The 25130-nt window shown below is 43.0% G+C and overlaps 2 protein-coding genes across 2 annotated transcripts; one reads left to right on the top strand and one right to left on the bottom strand.

Annotated features, from left to right (window-relative positions):
• The first annotated feature begins 3507 nt into the window (after positions 1-3507).
• LOC142665262 (uncharacterized) lies at positions 3508-17869 on the top strand. Its single transcript, XM_075844902.1, has 4 exons — positions 3508-3682; positions 13744-14031; positions 14981-15256; positions 17360-17869. Exons 1-4 carry the CDS (start codon positions 3508-3510, stop codon positions 17746-17748), a joined length of 1128 nt encoding a protein of 375 aa, XP_075701017.1. The 3' UTR covers positions 17749-17869.
• A 1209-nt stretch (positions 17870-19078) lies between these two features.
• LOC142748326 (putative N-acetyltransferase camello) lies at positions 19079-19889 on the bottom strand. The gene has a single exon (XM_075855422.1). The coding sequence runs from the start codon at positions 19862-19864 to the stop codon at positions 19211-19213; it is 654 nt and encodes a 217-aa protein (XP_075711537.1). The 5' UTR covers positions 19865-19889; the 3' UTR covers positions 19079-19210.
• Between the last annotated feature and the right edge of the window lie 5241 nt (positions 19890-25130).

Below are 25130 nucleotides of genomic sequence, written 5' to 3'. Positions count from 1 at the left end.
CTCATAATCTGTGCAGCTACAGGTGAGAACCACATGTTATATATAGTCCTGAATGTATGGGATGCTGCATGCACTTATATACACTACCGTTCAAAAGTTTAGGGTCACTTAGAAATTTCCTTATTTTTTAAAGAAGAGCCCAGTTTTTTTCAATGAAGATAACATGAAATGAATCAGAAATCCACTCTATACATTGTTAATGTGCTAAATGACTATTCTAGCTGCAAACGTCTGGTTTTTAATGCAATATCTACATAGGTGTATAGAGGCCCATTTCCAGCAACCATCACTCCAGTGTTCTAATGGTACATTGTGTTTGCTAACTGTGTTAGAAGGCTAATGGATGATTAGAAAACACTTGAAAACCCTTGTGCAATTATGTTAGCACCGCTGTAAACAGTTTTGCTATTTAGAGGAGCTATAAAACTGACCTTCCTTTGAGCTAGTTGAGAATCTGGAGCATTACATTTGTGGGTTCGATTAAACTCTCAAAATGGCTAGAAAAGGAGAGCTTTCATGTGAAACTCGACAGTCTATTCTTGTTCTTAGAAATGAGGGCTATTCCAATGCGAGAAATTGCCAAGAAACTGAAGATTTCCTACAACGGTGTGTACTACTCCCTTCAGAGGACAGCACACACAGGCTCTAACCAGAGTAGAAAGAGATGTGGGAGGCCCCGCTGCACAACTGAGCAACAAGACAAGTACATTAGAGTCTCTAGCTTGAGAAATAGACGCCTCACAGGTCCTCAACTGGCAGCTTCATTAAAGAGGCTCTGTCACCAGATTGTGCAGCCCCTATCTGCTATTGCCTGTGATCGGCGCTGCAATGTAGATTACAGTAACGTTTTTATTTTTAAAAAACGAGCATTTTTGGCCAAGTTATGACCATTTTCGTATTTATGAAAATGAGGCTTGCAAAAGTACAACTGGGCGTGTTGAAAAGTAAAAGTACAACTGGGCGTGTTGAAAAGTAAAAGTACAACTGGGCGTGTATTATGTGCGTACATCGGGGCGTGTTTACTACTTTTACTAGCTGGGCTTTCTGATGAGAAGTATCATCCACTTCTCTTCAGAACGCCCAGCTTCTGGCAGTGAAGATCTGTGACGTCACTCACAGGTCCTGCATCGTGTCGGCACCAGAGGCTACAGATGATTCTGCAGCAGCATCAGCATTTGCAGGTAAGTAGCTACATCGACTTACCTGCAAACGCCGATGCTGCTGCAGAATCATCTGTAGCCTCTGGTGTCGATGTGTCCTCGCTCGTCTGACACGATGCAGGACCTGTGAGTGACGACACAGCGTGATCTCTGGAGAACACGCTGTGTCTGCACTGCCAGAAGCTGGGCGTTGTGAAGAGAAGTGGATGATACTTCTCATCAGAACGGCCAGCTAGTAAAAGTAGTAAACACGCCCCGATGTACGCACATAATACACGCCCAGTTGGACTTTTACTTTTCAACACGCCCAGTTGTACTTTTGCAAGCCTCATTTGCATAAATACGAAAATGGTCATAACTTGGCCAAAAATGCTCGTTTTTTAAAAATAAAAACGTTACTGTAATCTACATTGCAGCACCGATCACAGGCAATAGCAGATAGGGGCTGCAAAATCTGGTGACAGAGCCTCTTTAAATAGTACCCGCAAAACGCCAGTGTCAACGTCTACAGTGAAGAGGCGACTCCGGGATGCTGGCCTTCAGGGCAGAGTGGCAAAGAAAAAGCCATATCTGAGACTGGCTAATAAAAGGAAAAGATTAATATTGGCAAAAGCTCAGACATTGGACAGAGGAAGATTGGTAAAAAGTGTTATGGACAGACGAATGGAAGTTTGAGGTGTTTGGATCACACAGAAGAACATTTGTGAGACGCAGAACAACTGAAAAGATGCTGGAAGAGCGCCGGACGCCATCTGTCAAGCATGGTGGAGGTCATGTGATGGTCTGGGGTTGCTTTGGTGCTGGTAAAGTGTGAGATTTGTACAAGGTAAAAGGGATTTTGAATAAGGAAGGCTATCACTCCATTTTGCAACGCCATGCCATACCCTGTGGACAGCGCTTGATTGGAGCCAATTTCATCCTACAACAGGACAATGACCCAAAGCACACCTCCAAATTATGCAAGAACTATTTAGGGAAGAAGCAGGCAGCTGGTATTCTATCTGTAATGGAGTGGCCAGCACAGTCACCAGATCTCACCCCCATAGAGCTGTTGTGGGAGCAGCTTGACCGTATGGTACGCAAGAAGTGCCCATCAAGCCAATCCAACTTGTGGGAGGGGCTTCTGGAAGCATGGGGTGAAATTGCTCCCCATTATCTCAGCAAATTAACAGCTAGAATGCCAAAGGTCTGCAATGCTGGAATTGCTGCAAATGGAGCATTCCAAGACCAAAGCAAAGTTTGAAGGAGAAAATTATTATTTCAAATAAAAATCATTATTTCTAACCTTGTCAATGTCTTGACTATATTTTCTAGTCATTTTGCAACTTATTTGATAAATATAAGTGTGAGTTTTCATGGAAAACACAAAATTGTATGGGTGGCCCCAAACTTTTGAACGGTAGTGTATGTAGTGGGGGTGACAGTGCACTCTAGATGTGAGTTCGCTGGGGAAACCCTCCTGTTCTCCTTATTCTGCTGCAATAATATATTCATAGTTTTGTTTATTTCAATGGAAATACTGGAGCCAAAGCGGAACAATGTTAGTTTTAGTTTTTGTATCTTAATTAACTGTTTCATGACCTCTCATTAAAGGATGTGTGTAAGACATAAGGATTCATACTGAAAATGCCTGAGATCTTAGGAGTAACAAGTATCATTCATCCCTGACAAAGTACATAATATGGAGGCAGCACAGTATTGTGTGTTTATGGCTCTTGTAGGTTACTTGGGTGGGGTCCCAGGGATATGGGTGTAATATATGAAACCTCTCTACAGTATAAGTGACTTGTCTAAGGCGCAAAATATTTTTTCTGTATAACTTTCTAAGACCTTATATGTCAGGGTAAGATTCTATACCAGGGGACTGCCATGGGGTCCACAACTACCCCTGTCTCAATTCAAGCCAAAATCAACAAATGTTGTTTTAAGATAATGATAGCAGTGCATGTTCTACCTCTGTGTTGTATGTCTAGTTATTTGAGATATGATATAAGTAAATTTAGAAGAAAATAATGTTTTTAAATTCAGTAAATTTTGTGTTTTTCAACATGTAAGTGTAAACCATATCAACCAACTCTTAACACAAGAAGAAGCTACAATGTGTCACCAAAAACAATGTCATAATTACTTGTATGTTTGTATGTGCGAAAGAAATACTCCCCAAATAAATTGATATATATATATATATATATATATATATATATATACACACACACACACACACACACACACACACACACACCGTTAAAGTATATACAAATATATACATATAATTAAAATGGCCACAGAACATGCACTGCAGGAGAGGCGGATGAGAGTCTCGCATCGGACATAGGTACTGCGAATGATGAAGGATCCGCTTTTGCTTTGTCCTCCTCAACTGATTCTGAGGAACCTCCTCGCCGTCACAGGAGGGTTAGCGTTCAGGTTATGCCAGCACCTGAACCTATTAGGTTGCCCCAATCTCCTGCACCCCGAAGAACCGCACTTCACCGCTGCAGGGGACCAAGTACAGACACCAGGTTTGTCAGAAATATAATTTTTCCAGCTGTTCTTTTCTGACAAACCTCGTTGAAATTATATTTGCGCAGACGAATTTATGTGCTCAACAATTTATTGCTACGAAGCAAAGTTATTTTTATGCCCGACCATACAGGTGGAACTCTCCTAGTAGAGCAGAAATACTGCAATACTGGGGATCTATCCTAAATATGGGCCGTATTAAAAAAGACTTGAATACGGCCTATTGGTCCACAGATGTTCTCCACCACTGCCCCTTATACCGCACTACAATGCCCAGGGCTTGTCTTGAGGCAATTAAAAAATGTGTTTTTATAACGATATTTCCCAGCGCCCCCACAGGATGACCCCAATTTCGACTGACTCTACAAAATTAGACCCACATTTACCCCTAGACAACAAATTGCCATTGACAAGTCCCAGGTGCATTTTAAGGGGAGGGTGAAATTTAGGCAGAATTTGCTCAACAAGCGTGCCAGGTACGGCACAAAAATGTATAAGTTGGTTGAGTTGGAGTCGGGCTACCAGTACACTTTTAAAATTTATGAGGGGCGTGATAGACTTTAAACTGTCCCCTTGTCCTGACCACAATCGGGAGGATTGTGTGGGACCTCCTGCACCCACTGTTTGATCACGGGTACCCCCTGCACTTTGATAATTGGTACATGAGTACAGGTACCCCTGTTCAAGTGCCTGGATGAGCAAAAGACGGTGGCGTGTGGGACGATCTGCAAAGATCCCTAGACAAATTCTTTCCGGGGGGTAGTTTTCAAAATGGGGGTCATTTCTAGGGTTTTCCATCATTCCGGCACCTCCAGTCCTCTTCCAAAGTGGCATCATTTTCTAAAGTTTTGTGATATACCCAAAAAGTGAGGAAAAAAAGGGTTTAAAAACTAGTCAAAAACTAGTAGACAAAGGTAATACAAGTTTAATACATATTCATACCGTATAATACATAACATATAATATCCATACAATATTCTGCATGTACATGTTCCATGTTGGAGTTAAAAGTAGAATTTTTTTTTTACAGTTTTCACGCTTTTGCCGGTTTTTAATACATAAATGTAAACCGCATCAATCGAAATTTTTCATTAAAAGAAAGTGCAGTATGTGCCGAAAAAAACAATGTCAGAATTACTTAGATGTGATAAACATGGGCGAGTTATTCTCAGATAGTGACACAAGGGGTTAAAAAAAATGAAAGAAAACCAAAAGTACATATATTGACGTCAGGAGGGTGCGGTATAGTGGCGTGATCGTGTCGCCTGTGCCCATTTATGGGAATGTTATTAATAAACTCATTCATTGACGTTTACGTCATTTGTATGGCCTGATAACCACGTGATAGCGGAATTCTACAGAGAGGTTTTAATTCAGTGTCATTATACTATATGTTTCCTCTGACCTTACATCCCTCCCTCACTACTTCCACCATGAAGACCCCCATGTTCCTGCCTATACTCATAATCTGTGCAGTTACAGGTGAGAACCACGTTATATATAGTCCTGTATGTATGGGGGGCTGCATGCTTGTAAATATAGTGGGTGTGGGGTGGGGATTACTATGCACTCTGAGTGTGAGCTTGAGGGGAAAACTTTATGCATCATTGATTTCAGGTTCCAATGGGAATACCGAGCCACGGGGGAATAATGTTAGTTTCCGTTTTTGTATCTTAATTAACTATTTCATGACATTTCTTTATAGAATGTGTGAAATGACATAAGGATTCATACTGCAAATGCCTGAGATCATACGATGTCAAGTATCATTCTTCCCTGACATAGCACATAGTATGGGGGCTGCACAGTATTGTGTGTTTATGGCTCCTGTACGTGGGTCGGGTGGGGTCCCATGGATATGGCTGTAATACATGAAACCTGAAAATGTTTTGTCTCTAAGATCTCATATGTCAGGGGACTGCCATGGGGTCCACAACTACCCATGTCTTCATTCAAGTCAATATTAACAAATACATTTTGAGATAATGATAGCAGTGTATGCCGGCAGTAGTCTTAGGCTGTGTTCACATCAGCGTTCCTTTCCGCTGAGGGGTACCGTCGGAGGTTTACATCGGGTTAACCCCTCAATGGAAAGGCAAACTGAAAAGAGAGGGCCCTTACGCTGGTCATAGTCTAGAGTGTCTCGGGCAGGGCAGCCAGTTTTTCCTTCCTTTATCTTTACATTCTTGGCCTTTTATCTGTATGTATTGTATTAGAAGCTGTATTCATGCCCTCTACAGATAATGTACAGCGCTGCATAATATATTGGTGCTATATAAATAAAGGATAATAATATAAATGATCTGCAGTATAAAGTCATTCTATAGATATTTCTCCTAGTAGATGAAACATATATATATAAATGGTTCGTGTGAAACAAATCCAAGAAAACCTAATGTGAGACGACACGACCTATTGGCATAAAGATTAAAAATAAATGCCATTACAGAACATGATTAAAAGTATAAAAAGAGCGAACAACCTCCACAAAAAGAGGGAGGAAGAAAAAAAGTGTGGTGGGTGAGATGAATATAGAGACCGTGTCAAGGTCCTTCATAGAGGACATACAGTGATACAATTTGTTAATTCGTCCCAATAGAGGTAAGTCACAGTAAGTACAGACAATCAGGATAGTAACCTAGTCCCATGGTACACAGGTACAAATGCACAGTGCAATAAATAAGTACATAGAGTTAGCCCTGAATGGGAAATACATACATAATGCAATGAAAAGGTGACAGCAGAGAAGGACCGGACTCACGTACACCGCGCGCACCCAACACGCGATTCCCCGAGGCCTCGTCCCTGTTGGGACGCATTAACAAGTTATATCACTGTATGTCCTCTATGAAGGACCTTGACACGGTCTCTATACCCATCTCACCCACCGTGCTTTTTTCTTTCTCCCTCTTTTTGGGGAGGTTGTTCGCTCTACTGTATTTTATTTTTTTATACTTTTAATCTTTATACCAAAAGGTCGTGTTGTCTCACAATAGGTTTTCTGCATTCTATAGATATTGTCTGAGCATGGTCATAAAAAGGCTCATGTAATGTGCCCCCACTGTACCCTATGTCAAAAGAAGACCACCCCAAACCATCCCATAGTCAATATCTACACTCTGCCTAATATCATATGAAGACCATCCACAACCATCCCATAGTCAGTATCTACACTCCGCCTAATATCATATGAAGACCACCGACAACCATGCTATAAACAAAATCTACACTCCGCCTTATGTCATGTGAAGACTACCCACAATCATCCCATAATGAATATCTACACTCCGCCTAATATCATATGAAGACCACCGACAACCATCCTATAAACAAAATCTACACTCCGCCTTATGTCATGTGAAAACTACCCACAATCATCCCATAGTGAATATCTACACTCCACCTAATGTCATATGAGGACCACCCACAACCATCCCATAGTCAATATCTACACTCCACCTAATGTCATATGAAGACCGCCACAACCATCCCATAGTCAATATCTACACTCCATCTGATGTTATATAAAGACCACCCACAACCATCCCATAGTCAATAGCTACACTCTGCCTGTCATATGAAGACCACCCACAACCATCCCATAGTCAATATCTACACTCTACCTAATGTCATATGAAGACCATCATAACCATCCCACAGTCAATATCTACACTCTGCCTAATGTCATATGAAGACCACCCACAACCATCCCATAGTCAATATCTACACTCTACCTAATGTCATATGAAGACCATCATAACCATCCCACAGTCAATATCTACACTCTGCCTAATGTCATATGAAGACCATCCACAACGATCCCATAGTCAATATCTACACTCCGCCTAATGTTATATGAAGACCACCACAACCATCCCATAGTCAATATCTACACTCCATCTGATGTTATATGAAGACCACCCACAACCATCCCACAGTCAATATCTACACTCTGCCTAATGTCATATGAAGACCACCCACATCCATCCCATAGTTAATATCTACACTCTACCTAATGTCATATGAAGACCATCATAACCATCCCATAGTCAATATCTACACTCTGCCTAATGTCATATGAAGACCACCCACAACCATCCCATAGTCAATATCTACACTCCACCTAATGTCATATGAAGACCGCCACAACCATCCCATAGTCAATATCTACACTCCATCTGATGTTATATAAAGACCACCCACAACCATCCCATAGTCAATATCTACACTCCATCTGATGTTATATAAAGACCACCCACAACCATCCCATAGTCAATAGCTACACTCTGCCTGTCATATGAAGACCACCCACAACCATCCCATAGTCAATATCTACACTCTACCTAATGTCATATGAAGACCACCCACAACCATCCCATAATCAATATCTGCACTCCCTTATTGTACATGGACCACTCACAATCATCCCGTATATATCGCCACTTCTTGTACAATATCTAAACTCAATTAACTTTATACCAAGTGTCTCTAATTCACCCACAACTTGTAAGGTCTCCATCCCACCCAGTGACTTACCTTCATAGAATGTCCCTGGTGGGACTATCATCTTGTCTGAATCCGGTCATACAACAAACTGATATTAAACGGTTGTGAATAACTAACTGAATCCATTATGGCGTAGTCTTGAGGGGCTGTATACATTTCCAGATGAAGTCATATCCAGGATCAGTGGTGGCTTCTCAGTATAATGTATGAAACTCCTGACCCGTCCTCATTCCAAGGCTTCCGTTTGATCTCAGAGAAGGATTTCTGTAGGTTCCTTGTGTCTTCAGATTTCAGAAACATCTGAGGATTTCGTCCATTGGAGGATATGATCTTCTGGTCTCATTCATGAACCCCTAATTCTCCCTAGCTGTAGACATTCTGTAGGATCTTGTTACCCCTTTACGAGGATACGAGCCAGTGTTTCCAGACCAACTGAATGGTACAAGTTCCTACTGGACAAGAATTAATATTTGACCCTAGACATAAAATTTCTTCCATTTTAGTCCTTGCAATCCCATAAGGTGCTTTATATAAGAGCCCAAGAAGAAGGTTCCTGAGGAATCTCCAGTTGGACATTGGAGCCTCTGAGAAGAAGATTGTCTCCAGGGCTTCTGCCATCCTCAGCCTTGATCTCACTTGGTGTCTGATTCTGAAGTTAGAGTTCTGGTTCTGTCTATAAGTAATCCTCCTGGTTGCTGGTAGTAATTCTAAGTTGTGTCTTACCTCGAGTCATAGGAGCAGCTCAGCTTGTTGATCGTCTGATGAATCGTCCTCTAATCTGTTTCCTCTTGGTTGTTCTGTGGAAAGTTCCAGGCTGACAAAACTTATATGAGATGAAGCCTCGCCTCGATGTGTAAATGAGAAACTGTGTCACTGTAAATCAGAAAAGTGAAAGTGAAAATATAATATGGACTCTGCCCAACCAGAGCCTCACAATCTGCGATCCCCTGATCATTGGTGTGGAGGGGCCATTCATCAGACCCTGTATTCTGTCTGTGGAGCAGCAAACACAGACGTCATAAAACCGGTTATAACCTTCAGAGCTGCAGTCACAGTTCTGTTGTTACATCATGTCGTATACTCCAATCACATCCAAAGCTGCATTCACAATTCTGCTGTTATATTGTGTCTTATATATGTGACAACCGGAGCTACATTCATAATTTTAAACTTACACGTCTTACACTGAAGTTTCATAAGAAGTTGCAATCACAATTTTCTTAGCTGCCTCATGGAATCCATTAGCACTTAGATGAATGCTACAATCTACGGTAAACTCCCCGGGAAGAAAGCGGGACCATAAAATCAGCTACAAGGACCTATTTACATTCAGAGCCAGAAAATCCCTCATGGACTTATCCTGCTCACACAGCTTAAAGATTGTTACATTGTATCAGTGTAGGTAAGAGATATCTGCTGCTGAGCATAGTCCACACAACATTACATACACTGATACACTGTAACAAGGTCATCAGCCGTATGGCAGAACTAGGTCAGGAGAGATTCTCAGCCATGTGCCCAATAGCAGGAAATCTGGGTTTTCTTTAAATTGTTTTTCAACTGGACAGCACCTTTTATTTTTAGCTAGGTAAGACTGGAAAACTCTGGTAAGACCCGAGGATAGGTGAAAGCAGGACTGCTGCGATACCCGAGACTTGGTAGCCTTCATCTTCCTGCCTTTAAATGTGTTTCTAATAATAAAAGTCCAGGTTCAAAGTATAAAGGATCCAAAATCCGTACCTGAAACACAACAGAAGCCATTACAGTAATTCCTCCATCCATGAACAGCCCGGTCCTTAATCTTGTGAAGGCTGCTATCACCCACGGATTGCTGCCATACTGGTTCTTCATCCACTAACAGGATAGCCCTGAGCTTTTTTTTTTCCTATTACCTCCTATTCTTGTAGTATACGGGTGTTACCCTTGGGTTGTGCCATACTGGTTCTCCGTCCATGGACAGGATAGCTCTGCTCTTTTTTGCCTAGCACCTCCCATTCTTGTAGTAGGCAGGTTTTACCCATTGGTTGTGCCATACTGGCTCTCCATCCATGGAAAGGATAGCCCTGAGCTTTTTGCCTAGTACCTTCCATTCTTGTAGCTGGAGTTACCCTTGGGTTGGATCAATACTGGTTCCTTCATCAATGGACTGGATAGCCCTGAAGTTTTTTTTCTTGCACCTCCCATTCTTGTAGTAGGCTGGTGTTACCCATTGGTTGTGCCATACTGGCTCTCCATCCATGGACAGGATAGCCCTGACGGTTTTGCCTAGTACCTTCCATTCTTGTAGTAGGCTGGAGTTACCCTTGGGTTGGTTCAATACAGGTTCTCCATCCAGGGGCGTAGCTAAAGGCTCATGGGCCCCGATGCAGAAGTTCTTATTGGTCGTCCCCCCCGCAAACTTCTCATGGCCGACGGTCCGCAGCTTTCAGCTGCATCGCTGGGTCTCCTAAGTGACCCAACAATGCAGCACCAGCAGCCGGGGCGTCACTAAGGGCTTAAAATGTCAGGGGAAATAGCCCCAATACATATGTGTCTGCCCAAAAAAAAATGTGTGTATAGGAGACAGCAAATCTATAGCACTACGACCCTATCAACTATGGATAGGATTAGATACATTGGCTCAGCAAACAGTATCACACATGATAGGATTAGATACAATGGCTCAGCAGACAGTATCACACTTGATAGGATTAGATACAGTGGCTCAGAAGGCAGTATCACACATGATAGGATTAGATACATTGGCTCAGCAGACAGTATCACACATGATTGGATTAGATACAGGGCTCAGCAGACAGTATCACACATGATAGGATTAGATACAGTGGCTCAGAAGGCAGTATCACACATGATAGGATTAGATACATTGGCTCAGCAGACAGTATCACACATGATTGGATTAGATATAGGGCCCAGCAGACAGTATCACACATGATCGGATTAGATACAGGACTCAGCAGACAGTATCACACATGATTGGATTAGATACAGGGCTCAGCTCGCTGACATTGCGGCTCCAGCGCCGGACCAAGGAAAGGTAAGAATAATAATAATTTTGCTTCTTTGTATTACTGATTATTTTTGTGTTTGCGTTTTTTTACAGGTTCGGTTGTTGGACTTCGGATTCGAGGACTTCAATGACGGCGTTTTGTTATTCTCAAAATGGTTAATGAGGGTTGCGTTTTTTTATTTCAGTAAAATATTTTTTCTATGTGCTTGTATCTTTTTCAGCTTTATTATCACCGCCTTAGTAATGGCCGCCGGCCGATGGGCAACCTCCATTACTAAGGCGGGGCTTATTGTTAGCCGGTGCATAGGCCAGCACTAACCCCCATTATTACCCCGGTACCCACCACCACCAGGGGTACTGGGAAAGCCGGGTACGAACCAGTACCCGTCCATCTGTAGTGACGGTCAGGCACCAGGGCGGCCGCAGGCTGGTAGTATTAGGCTGGGGAAGGCCAAAAACAGTGGCCCCTACCACCCTGGTAATGTTGCCTGCTGCTGCTGTGTTGTATCTGGCTGGTTATGAAAATTGGGGGGGACCCGACGTCGATCTTTACAATTATTTATTTATTTATTTATTTTTTTAAATGACGTGGGGTCCCCCCCATTTTTCATAACCAGCCAGATACAATAAAGCAGCAGCAGCCTAGCATCACCAGGGTAGGATGGGCCACTGTATCTGGCCTTTCCCCTCCTGATAATACCAGCCTGCGGCCGCCCCAGTGGCCGACCATCACTACAGATGGTCGAGTACTGTATCGTACCCGGCTCTTCCCGGCACCCCTGGTGGTGGTGGGTACCGGGGTAATAATGGGGGTTAGTGTTCGCCACTGCACCGGCTAACACTAAGCCCCGCCTTAGCAATGGATGCTGTCAATCAGCCAGCGGCCATTACTAAGGCGGTAGTAATATAGTTTAAAAAAAAAACACAAAGACATAGAAAAAATATTTTATTGAAATAAAAAAAAAACCCACACAGCCCTCATTAACCATTTTATTGATAATAAAAAAAAGCCGTCATTGAAGTAGTCCTGGAATCCGACGTGGTCCAACGACCGAACCTGTAAGAAAACACACAAAAAAAACTATTAGTAACACATGTGTTAGGCTTAGATACAGGGCCCATGTGTGATACTGTCTGTGGGATCCTGTATCTAAGCGTACCACAAGGTAGGCTTAGACACAGGGTCCAGCAGACAGTAATCTTATACAGTATAAGATTACTGTGTGCTGGGGCCCTGTATCTAAACCTACAGTGTGGTAGGCTTAGATACAGGATCCCACAGACAGGATCACACATGGGCCATGTATCTAAGCCTACCATGTGATTGGCTTAGATACAGGGCCCAGCAGACAGTATGACACATGGGCCATGTATCTAAGCATACCATGTGATTGGCTTAGATACAGGGCCCAGCAGACAGCATCACACAATCTGTGATCCTGTCTCATGGGCCCTCCCAGCCTGCTACATCGTAGGCTTAGGGATTGTGCAGTCCCTAAACATTGATGGCCTGTCCTCAGGATAGGTTATCAATAGCTGATGTGTCTCCCGGGACCCGCAAATCGGCTGTTTTGAAGGGGCCGCAGCACTCGTACGAGAGCTGCTTCCCCTTCATTTCACTACTCGCCCACACTGTGAATTGCCGACCCCGATTCACAGTGTGACCGGAATGAAGTGACCGGAATGAAGGGGAGCAGCTCTCGTACGAGTGCTGCGGCCCCTTCAAAACAGCTGATTGGCGGGTCCCGGGAGTCGGACCCCGCCAGTCAGAGCTAATCTTACCTTCCTCTTCAGCTGCGGCGGTAGTTCTGTCTTCTCGATGTTGTGAGCGGCGCATAGCGCTTGACGTCAGGACCTCCGCTGCGATCCGGAACCAGGAAGGTAAGTACAGTCTGTTACTATAGTAACAGGGGCCCGCGGCCCGAGTTACTATAGTAACTTTTTATTGATGTGGTGCGGGGGGCTGTGGGCCCCCTGGCTTCGGGGCCCGGTCGTAATTGCAAATTCTGCGACCCCTATACGCCAGTGTCTCCATCCATGGACAGGATAGCTCTGCTCTTTTTTGCCTAGTACTTTCCATTCTTGTAGTAGGCTGGAGTTACCCTTGGGTTGTTTCCATACTGCTTGTTGATCCATGAACAGGATAGCCCTGAGACTTTTTGCCTAGTACCTCCCATTCTTGTTACCCATTGGTTGTGACTTATTGGTTCTCGATCCAGTGACAGGACAGCAGTGACATTTTTTGCCTAGTACTTTCCATTCTTATAGTAGGCTGGTCTTACCCTTGGATCGGTCTCTCACTTGTTTGATAACATTGTAGAGCCTGGTGAGTGCCAGTTTTATTTAAGTTGACATCACTAATAATATAGGTGGATCGGCCTAACATGATCTGCAGTTCTCCTTCCATAGGTTACCATAGCCGGGCTCTCTATAGTAGGCTATCCTTGCCTGCTGTGTATAGTGTTCCCTTAAAACAAACTTGCAGCACATTAAAGCTTCCACTTATGTTTTCAGATGTTTTGTTCTTTCTTTTTTGCTCTCTAGGGAACGCCGATATCAGGAGATATGAGATATACCAGGCGGTTGGGTCATCGGTGACCTTCCCAGCAGTAAACATCTCGCGAGTCACTTTATATGATTTCAAAATCTACGGAACAATAATAGTTTCATATCATGTCTATGGTAAAGTGAGGGCACCATATACTCAACGTGTCGACTTCTACTCGAGCAATGGGACAATTATTATGAGAAACCTGACAAAAGGCGACAGTGGGACCTACGAGCAAGTGGTGAGCATGAAATCCGTGGCTTACATACGTCTCTCCGTGATTGGTGAGTCCTATTGATGACATCACAGATTAAAGTTACATTAGTGTACAGCGTGCAGCAGTTGTGTGTCTGCAGTGTGTAAACATTGATGTGGTTGGTGATTTGCTTCTAATGTCATTTTAATATGGAGATGAAGGTGCTGGCATTGGGTTTATTCTATGAAATATTTATTTTAGGGTAATCACCGTGACAGTGGGGCCTTTATACTGCAACCAGTTTGGTATTCGCTACACCAGGGCACAGCGGTGTTTAAGGAACCCTCCACCCTTCACCCAGTCCATGTATGGACTTTTTTGGTTGGATCCCTAGGTTACGGCCCACTGGAGTAGTCAGACTGGCGGCACGTACTCTGCACTGGACATTTGGCAGAGACGTAACATAGACGTGATATAAAGTGTATGGAGGTCTGGATAGCCAAGGGTCGGTGATGGGATGGCAGGCCAAAAAGTGGGGTGCTCATGAGTGAGCAATAGTCAGAAAATAGAGCTGAGGTCAACATGAGGAGAACCAAAGTACCAGGCGTAGATCCAAATGGGCAAGGCAGGAGAGCAGTCAGGATTAGCATGTTCTGTACCAGGGTCAGGACATAAAACTCACAGACTAGCACGGGACAAGAACAGTCTAATCTTGGGTTTAAGTGTGGTCTGAAGGGTGACGGCTCGTTTAATGTGCTATTAAATGGTGAGGTCATTGGGCAACGCCAATTGACAGGGTGACAAAACGCTGCTGAAGCTGTAGGGTCACCGAGCTGCTCTGGAAAATAGTAGAAGAAGGAGCTCTTGACGGGGAGCAGGAGCAAAACCCTGGACCACAGGGAGCCGAATAACAAGCTAGTGAGGATAAGTGTAAGGGATATGTAGAGGAGTTACCGGAAAGACAATGCATGTAGAAATGCGTCGCCCCATCTAAGGAAGGGTAGACCTTCTGATCGTACAACTTTGTCTTCTTACAGAGCCAGTGAATAAGCCGACCCTGCGGAAGGTGAATGAGACAGTCCATGGCCGTCAATGTCTCGTCCTCCTGGAGTGCAGAGTCCTGGGACCACATCCACCGAATGTGACATTTCTGAAAGATGGAGAAGACATCACCAAGAACATCACCAGGATGGACCATTCCAGCTGCTTGTCTCTCGACGCCTGGGATCCTGCTTTTCCTGGGACATATACCTGTAAATTGAGTAACCCTTTAGGCGCCATCACATCTTCAGAGATGAAATTACAAACATCAGGTATGTCATATATACCATAATTAAAACAATAACCGTGTGCTCCATTCACATGTGCAGGTTTTGGTGCATTTTCTATCCCCATATTTTATGGTTTAAATGAATGTAGCTGAACAACGCACCTTTCAATGAATAGGAAATTGTGAATATACTTGGTGCCAACTCTTATAATCATATAGGACTGAATTCGCAAAACAGTCCTAGAAATAGATCCACCAATTCACATCGCCTTAGGACATATCTTGGGGCGTTGCGACCATTTGATAATAATAATACCGCACCGATGACGTCTGGTCTCTGTCTTTCAGACAACAGTAACTGTACGAATGCAACATGGCACCGTCAGAAGCGGGGAATCATCCTCATCATCCTCATCATCTCTATCTTCATTATCATCATAGTTTTTTCTATCATATCGTACAAGAATTGTAAGTAGACCTCTTCTGATAGATGGTTAATTGGAAAGTATTGTCTTTAGCGCACATCTGTCCACATTTTAGGTTTACCGTGAAGAAAACACCTAAAAAGTTATAAAAGTCCGTCCCTTGGTAAAAGGAACTCAGAATAGTGGGGTAGTTGTATATTTCAAATCAGTAAAAGCAACCTTGACCCATCGCCCCATTCCCGACACACCCTTCCTTCCCCCTATTGTTTAGCTTTAACAAGAGGTAAGAAGAGCAGCGGTGGCGGTGGCAGCATCATGGATCTGTCATGGAGGCAGAACCTCTTGTTGCCTTCCTGTAAGAGCTGTAGAACATGTTGGTGTTGGAACTTGTTGCCGATAATTGATGGTGGCACTAGTGAAGGCATGAGCTTGGGTTTAGCACTAGTGAAGGCATGAGCTTGGGGTGGAGGTGGTGGCCGCCTCACTCTCAGATCTGGATTATTGTAGATCTTTCCTCACTGGTGCACAATAATTGCGTCTTCTTTGGCCAGTGATTGAATTGTGATCTTGTCAAGTTCTGGGCATTATTTTCGCCTGTGAACCCAAAAATTCACGTGATCCCAGATTCCTAGTTTTCCTGGCGACAGAGAACAGTCCACATGGGGCCGGGACATTGCCCGCAGTCTAGTGGCGTACTCCAGACACATTCACTGGACTGAATCCAAAAATGTTCCAGATGAACCTAGCGACCCGGAAAGAAGGAGCCACAATCTACAAGGCCTTCAGAACCAACTCAAAAGTCTGTAGTAAAAAGCACATCCCGATTTTCTGTAACCAGCCATTGGCACAAATGACCACGTCCTATTAGAAGTTGTGTGAGGTCCGGATGGAGGAACCCAGGGTCCCTGCCGCTCTGCCTCCATATGGCACCATGTAAAGGAGGTATTCACATGCTTATGGTGGAGAATAGATTTGTAATATGGCATCAGATGGAGCATGCCGCCATTTTTTTTTTTTTAATACAGAATCCCATAGAAATAGTCTCAATTAGCCGCCTGTATCAAAGACTGTGTCATGAGCTCCGGCTCTCAGGAATCTCTTTGTCCTGACAAGATAGTTTATGGACTGTAAGAACTCCTAAAATTAACCCTTACAATACACCGACTTATGAAATTGGAGGCATGCAGAGGTGCAGTAAGACCTCATACACTTCTATAGGTAACACAACTCAAAGGATGTAAGGGTCATAATATGAGGCCTAATAATGGATGGTAATCAGGTGAAACCTATAAAATGATCCCATGTTTATGGCTGGATTTACTAGGAAAGCAGTCAGGATTAGCATGTTCTGTACCAGGGTCAGGACAGGGTAGTGTCCTGGGTAGATGGTTGTTGTGTATGTTGTGGGCTCCGGCTTCCATGTTCTGCCATATAGGCTCCGTTATATAGGGAGATAAATCCAGCTAAAAAACCCTTCATATACCTCAGTAGAAGATTAGAGGAGACAGCCCTACTGTAGCCTTCGGTGTTAGGTAATCATCTCCAGATAGCCTCCTTGGCTTCTGTTTCATGTAAATACTTGGTCTTACCCTCATTGCACATTTCGGCAGCACAAACCAGAGATGGACAAAAACCAACTACTATTTATGCTTCAGTAACTGGATCTGTCATCTCTTCGACCTTCATGTAAGACAAAAAAAAAACTTTTCTTCTTCTAACAGGTCTAAAGAAGCCCAGAGGCATGGAGTCTGGAATCATGGAGTCTCGAGACATGGAGTCTGGAGGCATGGAGTCTGGAGGCATGGAGTCTGGAGGCATGGAGTCTGGAGGTATAACACAAGAGGAGACATCGGAAGGTGTGCGGTTATTACAACTTGGTGAAAATCCACGTAAAGAGGTAGAAGAAAGAGAGTCCAACTGTTCGGTTTTTATGACTGAAATGGAAGAACCTGGAGAGAAGACAACCCTGGGTAATGATCAGAGGTGGTCTACGACAGAGGACATCCCAAACAGTCCAGACCCAGGTCATGGTTCACAAGAAGGACCATCCACTAAGGAACTAAAAGTGCATGGAATGGCCTCCGACTGTGGTCGAGTATCAAATGGATGACGCTTGTATATATGTTTCTTAGCTAGCACATTTTAATCTTATGTTGTATCTGGATAATGTCTATATTGGCAGGAAAACAGAACTTATAGGGAATATACTGGGAGGAAGATGATGGTCAAAACTAAGAGTCCCGACACAGGGAGCTCAGGTAGGAAGAAGAAAGATCATTGGTATGTAGAGATACCTGGCGCTCATTGACCACAATCAGAGAATGATCCCATAGGGTGTCGACAAGTAATATGGGACGATGCTCGGGGCAGTTTTCTATCTGGACTTCTCATATAAGGGTTCTGTCAGGTTTCCTGACGGAAAGAAAGTATTTAGTTACAGTTGTACATTGTACGTTGAGTTCTCTTTTCTTGCTTCACTATAGAATAGAATATATGAATCTGCGGAGAGATTACCCCAAACATCAGACATGTCAGGAAGAGATAATCCACATTCACAGCCAGTCCAGTATGATGTGGTGCCGACTGATCGGTCAGTGACCGCGCCAGAGAAGTATATTTTATTGCCTGTAATCCTTCCCTGTATAATAATCCTCAGAATATAATATCCCTCCTGTTATAATGGATCCTATATTCACCGGATATTGACCAGATTTCCATTATATTCACCGGATTTCTATTATATTCACCTGAATAATATTATATTCACCGGATTAACATTATATTGACCAGATTTCCATTATATTCACCGGATTTCTATTATATTCACCGGATTAACATTATATTCACCGGATTTCTATTACATGATTTATGTTCTATTATAATTCGCAGTAACATAATAAACTTCATCTCATACTGTAATGTGCGCGTCTCGTGTTATCGGATGAAGCATTGGAATGATTTGTGTTTTCTAAAAACTCTTCATTTAAGCCGATCCTACATTGGGAAGGTCTTCTGCCTGACCAGGAGCATGGAATCCACCATTCACTCCTATATAGGGGAAGCAGCGAGTTGGGAGCCCGGGAAGGTATACTTACCTATACCAGTCATTACTTTCTACCTTTAAGGGTTCATTTAGATGAGCGTGTAACTCATCTGTGTGACGGCCGTCAAAACAACGGCCAGGACACGGATTCATGTATTTCAATGGGGCCGTTCACACGGCCGTTTTTTCAACAGAGCGTGTGAAGGGTTCGTAGAAAAATAGGACATATCCTATTTTCTTGCATTTTCACACATCCCCCCCATAGACTGTAGCCTACGAGGGATCCGTGATAACGCGTCCACCTTGGATATCTGAATGTAGCCTCAGTCTTAGAACTTAGGGTGTGAGTTATAGTTACGGGGCAATCCCTAGTCTACAGAACAGTCAAGGTCCAATACAAGTTTCCATAAACATTTAATTAGGACATACAGAACCTGGTGGTTTTATGGTGCAGGGCAGGAGATACAGTATATACCATTTGTGGATCCACCAGTGATGATAAATGATCCTAGGACTTTCCTGTGACAAGTTATGTCTGTATATCATACGAGTAATAGGTGACCGAAACATTTGCCAGTCTTCCTATTGGACCTGAGGCCGGCTTGGACTTTGTTTTTCTGAAGCCCATGTCCAGATAGAGTTTATGAGCAGCGTGTTGTATGGTCGACGTATCTAAAGTCACATGTTTATATCCCCGTTGACGAGCAAAGTCAATAACTTGCATGCAGAGACTTCTAGCAATCCCCCCGCGCCGCCGGTCCTTGGCCACAGACAAACGTCTCAGCACTACCTCCTGGTGGGAACCTTGGACAGGTTGGACACCCACCATGCCAACAACCCTACCATTGGATTCTGCCACCCAAAAGCAGGAGTTATGCCTCATCATGTAGGACTCTTCTATGTTCTGTAAGTCCTTCTTTTTGTCTATAATCTTTTGAAAGACAAATTTGATGAGCAGATGACCTCCAGCCAAAAGAACCACAACACCCAACAAGGACGCTAGGAAGGATCTGAAAGCCAAGTAGAAGGTGATGAACAACACAAGGATTGTTATATGCACTCGAGGAAGCCTCAATAGATACAGGCCGGTGCTGGGAAGATAGTCCATCATCCCTTGGACAAATAACGCACGAACAACATCGTAGTCTCGGCTCTCGTAAGTTCTTATGAAGAAGTCCACCATCCTCGACCAGCTTCTCGGGATGCTAAAGCTGGAACAACATAGAAGACGTAGAGAACAGTTAATACAGGAACACGAGATGATTCAAGAGTTACAAGGAAGGGGTTAAAGGAGCATTAAAACCTAAAATACAAAACTTATAAAAGTGGAGCTGGTGATATCAGATGTGAATGATCCTGGAAGGTCTCAGGACTGGACATGTGGGGCAGGAATTCTTCTGAATGTTCAGACCACTGGATCTAAACTCCATCAATCAGAACCGGTTATTTAGGTATTATTGACCTTGGAACTGTCAAAACTCATCACATGGAGCAAATAGGACTTACATCTATGGGGTAACCAGTGCCCGGCCGCGGACCTCCATCTCTGCTGTCAACGTAGCTCTGGCCTGACAGAGAGGCTGCTGGGATAGACTGTCCACCAGCAGTTCACTGGCAATGCACGGAAGATTGTCCCTAGCTAAAGGACCATTTACACGGGGCCAATTATTGGGCAGACGAGCTTTCATATGATCGCTTGTTTCCGATCATTGCCCTGTGTTAACAGGGTGATGCTCTGCCGAAGAATGAGCAAACCCCCATTGATCGGCTGATCGTATCATTTATGCAGCCAAAAATATTTTTGTTGTCGGCAGCAAATCTCTGTGTAAACAGCGAGATGCGCTGCCGACATGATGGTAATGTACGGGGACGAGGGATCGGAGGAACAACGCTCGTCCCCACACATTGCTGATCATGTAACAGGAGAAAACGAGTGCCGATTACCGAGCTGACGCAAAGATTGGCGCTCATCCTCTTAAAGGACCCAACATCGCTTGTTGATCGGTGCTCGTTTGCTCCTTTCACGAGGAGCAATGTTTCGGGACGAGCTCATTATTCCGATCACTCGCACCCATAAATTTCTATCATGTCGGCAGCGCGTCTCCGTGTTTTAACAGAACTCATTATCTTTAGGTCTAGAACGTCTTAAGTCAACGTCAACCTTCAGATGAAACTAGATTTGTATAAGAATGAACATGATAAAGAGGACACATCATGGCCTCTGGTTTTTGTTTAACAATATTCAGACATGAAGAGGAAAATGATTACAGAAAATGACCAGTATATATATATACAGCGACCCCGTCACACATCATTACTATGGAGGATATAGATATATATGTATACACAGTGTAGCCTCCGGTCACTCATTATCCACAGTCCTGACCTCTGTCCATTACATGACCAGTATATATATATATACAGCGACCCCGTCACACATCATTACTATGGAGGATATAGATATATATGTATACACAGTGTAGTCTCCGGTCACTCATTATCCACAGTCCTGACATCTCTCCATTACATGACCAGTATATATATATATACAGCGACCCCGTCACACATCATTACTATGCAGGATATAGATATATATGTATACACAGTGTAGCCTCCGGTCACTCATTATCCACAGTCCTGACATCTCTCCATTACATGACCAGTATATATATATACAGCGACCCCGTCACACATCATTACTATGGAGGATATAGATATATATGTATACACAGTGTAGTCTCCGGTCACTCATTATCCACAGTCCTGACATCTCTCCATTACATGACCAGTATATATATATACAGCGACCCCGTCACACATCATTACTATGGAGGATATAGATATATATGTATACACAGTGTAGCCTCCGGTCACTCATTATCCACAGTCCTGACCTCTGTCCATTACATGACCAGTATATATATATATACAGCGACCCCGTCACACATCATTACTATGGAGGATATAGATATATATGTATACACAGTGTAGTCTCCGGTCACTCATTATCCACAGTCCTGACATCTCTCCATTACATGACCAGTATATATATATATACAGCGACCCCGTCACACATCATTACTATGCAGGATATAGATATATATGTATACACAGTGTAGCCTCCGGTCACTCATTATCCACAGTCCTGACATCTCCCCATTACATGACCAGTATATATATATATATACAGCGACCCCGTCACACATCATTACTATGGAGGATATAGATATATATGTATACACAGTGTAGCCTCCGGTCACTCATTATCCACAGTCCTGACATCTCCCCATTACATGACCAGTATATATATATATATACACAGCGACCCCGTCACACATCATTACTATGGAGGATATAGATATATATGTATACACAGTGTAGCCTCCGGTCACTCATTATCCACAGTCCTGACATCTCTCCATTACATGACCAGTATATATATATACAGCGACCCCGTCACACATCATTACTATGGAGGATATAGATATATATGTATACACAGTGTAGCCTCCGGTCACTCATTATCCACAGTCCTGACATCTCTACATTACATGACCAGTATATATATATACAGCGACCCCGTCACACATCATTACTATGGAGGATATAGATATATATGTATACACAGTGTAGTCTCCGGTCACTCATTATCCACAGTCCTGACATCTCCCCATTACATGACCAGTATATATATATACAGCGACCCCGTCACACATCATTACTATGGAGGATATAGATATATATGTATACACAGTGTAGTCTCCGGTCACTCATTATCCACAGTCCTGACATCTCTCCATTACATGACCAGTATATATATATATACAGCGACCCCGTCACACATCATTACTATGGAGGATATAGATATATATGTATACACAGTGTAGCCTCCGGTCACTCATTATCCACAGTCCTGACATCTCCCCATTACATGACCAGTATATATATATACACAGCGACCCCGTCACATATCATTACTATGGAGGATATAGATATATATGTATACACAGTGTAGTCTCCGGTCACTCATTATCCACAGTCCTGACATCTCCCCATTACATGACCAGTATATATATATACACAGCGACCCCGTCACATATCATTACTATGGAGGATATAGATATATATGTATACACAGTGTAGTCTCCGGTCACTCATTATCCACAGTCCTGACATCTCTCCATTACATGACCAGTATATATATATACACACAGCGACCCCGTCACACATCATTACTATGGAGGATATAGATATATATGTATACACAGTGTAGTCTCCGGTCACTCATTATCCACAGTCCTGACATCTCCCCATTACATGACCAGTATATATATATATACACAGCGACCCCGTCACACATCATTACTATGGAGGATATAGATATATATGTATACACAGTGTAGCCTCCGGTCACTCATTATCCACAGTCCTGACATCTCCCCATTACATGACCAGTATATATATACACAGCGACCCCGTCACACATCATTACTATGGAGGATATAGATATATATGTATACACAGTGTAGCCTCCGGTCACTCATTATCCACAGTCCTGACATCTCTCCATTACATGACCAGTATATATATATACAGCGACCCCGTCACACATCATTACTATGGAGGATATAGATATATATGTATACACAGTGTAGTCTCCGGTCACTCATTATCCACAGTCCTGACATCTCCCCATTACATGACCAGTATATATATATACAGCGACCCCGTCACACATCATTACTATGGAGGATATAGATATATATGTATACACAGTGTAGTCTCCGGTCACTCATTATCCACAGTCCTGACATCTCCCCATTACATGACCAGTATATATATATACACAGCGACCCCGTCACACATCATTACTATGGAGGATATAGATATATATGTATACACAGTGTAGTCTCCGGTCACTCATTATCCACAGTCCTGACATCTCTCCATTACATGACCAGTATATATATATACAGCGACCCCGTCACACATCATTACTATGGAGGATATAGATATATATGTATACACAGTGTAGCCTCCGGTCACTCATTATCCACAGTCCTGACATCTCCCCATTACATGACCAGTATATATATATACAGCGACCCCGTCACATATCATTACTATGGAGGATATAGATATATATGTATACACAGTGTAGTCTCCGGTCACTCATTATCCACAGTCCTGACATCTCCCCATTACATGACCAGTATATATATATACAGCGACCCCGTCACACATCATTACTATGGAGGATATAGATATATATGTATACACAGTGTAGTCTCCGGTCACTCATTATCCACAGTCCTGACATCTCTCCATTACATGACCAGTATATATATACACAGCGACCCCGTCACACATCATTACTATGGAGGATATAGATATATATGTATACACAGTGTAGTCTCCGGTCACTCATTATCCACAGTCCTGACATCTCTCCATTACATGACCAGTATATATATACACAGCGACCCCGTCACACATCATTACTATGGAGGATATAGATATATATGTATACACAGTGTAGTCTCCGGTCACTCATTATCCACAGTCCTGACATCTCCCCATTACATGACCAGTATATATATACACAGCGACCCCGTCACACATCATTACTATGGAGGATATAGATATATATGTATACACAGTGTAGTCTCCGGTCACTCATTATCCACAGTCCTGACATCTCTCCATTACATGACCAGTATATATATATACACAGCGACCCCGTCACACATCATTACTATGGAGGATATAGATATATATGTATACACAGTGTAGCCTCCGGTCACTCATTATCCACAGTCCTGACATCTCTCCATTACATGACCAGTATATATATATACAGCGACCCCGTCACACATCATTACTATGGAGGATATAGATATATATGTATACACAGTGTAGTCTCCGGTCACTCATTATCCACAGTCCTGACATCTCTCCATTACATGACCAGTATATATATATACACAGCGACCCCGTCACACATCATTACTATGGAGGATATAGATATATATGTATACACAGTGTAGCCTCCGGTCACTCATTATCCACAGTCCTGACATCTCCCCATTACATGACCAGTATATATATATACAGCGACCCCGTCACACATCATTACTATGGAGGATATAGATATATATGTATACACAGTGTAGTCTCCGGTCACTCATTATCCACAGTCCTGACATCTCTCCATTACATGACCAGTATATATATATACACAGCGACCCCGTCACACATCATTACTATGGAGGATATAGATATATATGTATACACAGTGTAGTCTCCGGTCACTCATTATCCACAGTCCTGACATCTCCCCATTACATGACCAGTATATATATATATACAGCGACCCCGTCACACATCATTACTATGGAGGATATAGATATATATGTATACACAGTGTAGCCTCCGGTCACTCATTATCC

This window comes from Rhinoderma darwinii, chromosome 1 (genome assembly GCF_050947455.1).
Source record: "Rhinoderma darwinii isolate aRhiDar2 chromosome 1, aRhiDar2.hap1, whole genome shotgun sequence".
NCBI lineage: Eukaryota > Metazoa > Chordata > Amphibia > Anura > Rhinodermatidae > Rhinoderma > Rhinoderma darwinii.
This window is presented reverse-complemented; position numbering and strand designations above follow the sequence as displayed.

Excerpts from the sequence above, each read along its gene's own strand:
- LOC142748326 (XM_075855422.1), bottom strand. The coding sequence starts at position 19,864 with ATGGTGGACTTCTTCATAAGAACTTACGAGAGCCGAGACTACGATGTT.
- LOC142665262 (XM_075844902.1), top strand. The coding sequence starts at position 3,508 with ATGAAGGATCCGCTTTTGCTTTGTCCTCCTCAACTGATTCTGAGGAAC. Across the intron at positions 3,683-13,743 it reads GGACCAAGTACAGACACCAG|GGAACGCCGATATCAGGAGA; the intron begins GTTTGTCAGAAA and ends TTTGCTCTCTAG. Across the intron at positions 15,257-17,359 it reads GATGAAATTACAAACATCAG|GTCTAAAGAAGCCCAGAGGC; the intron begins GTATGTCATATA and ends TTCTTCTAACAG.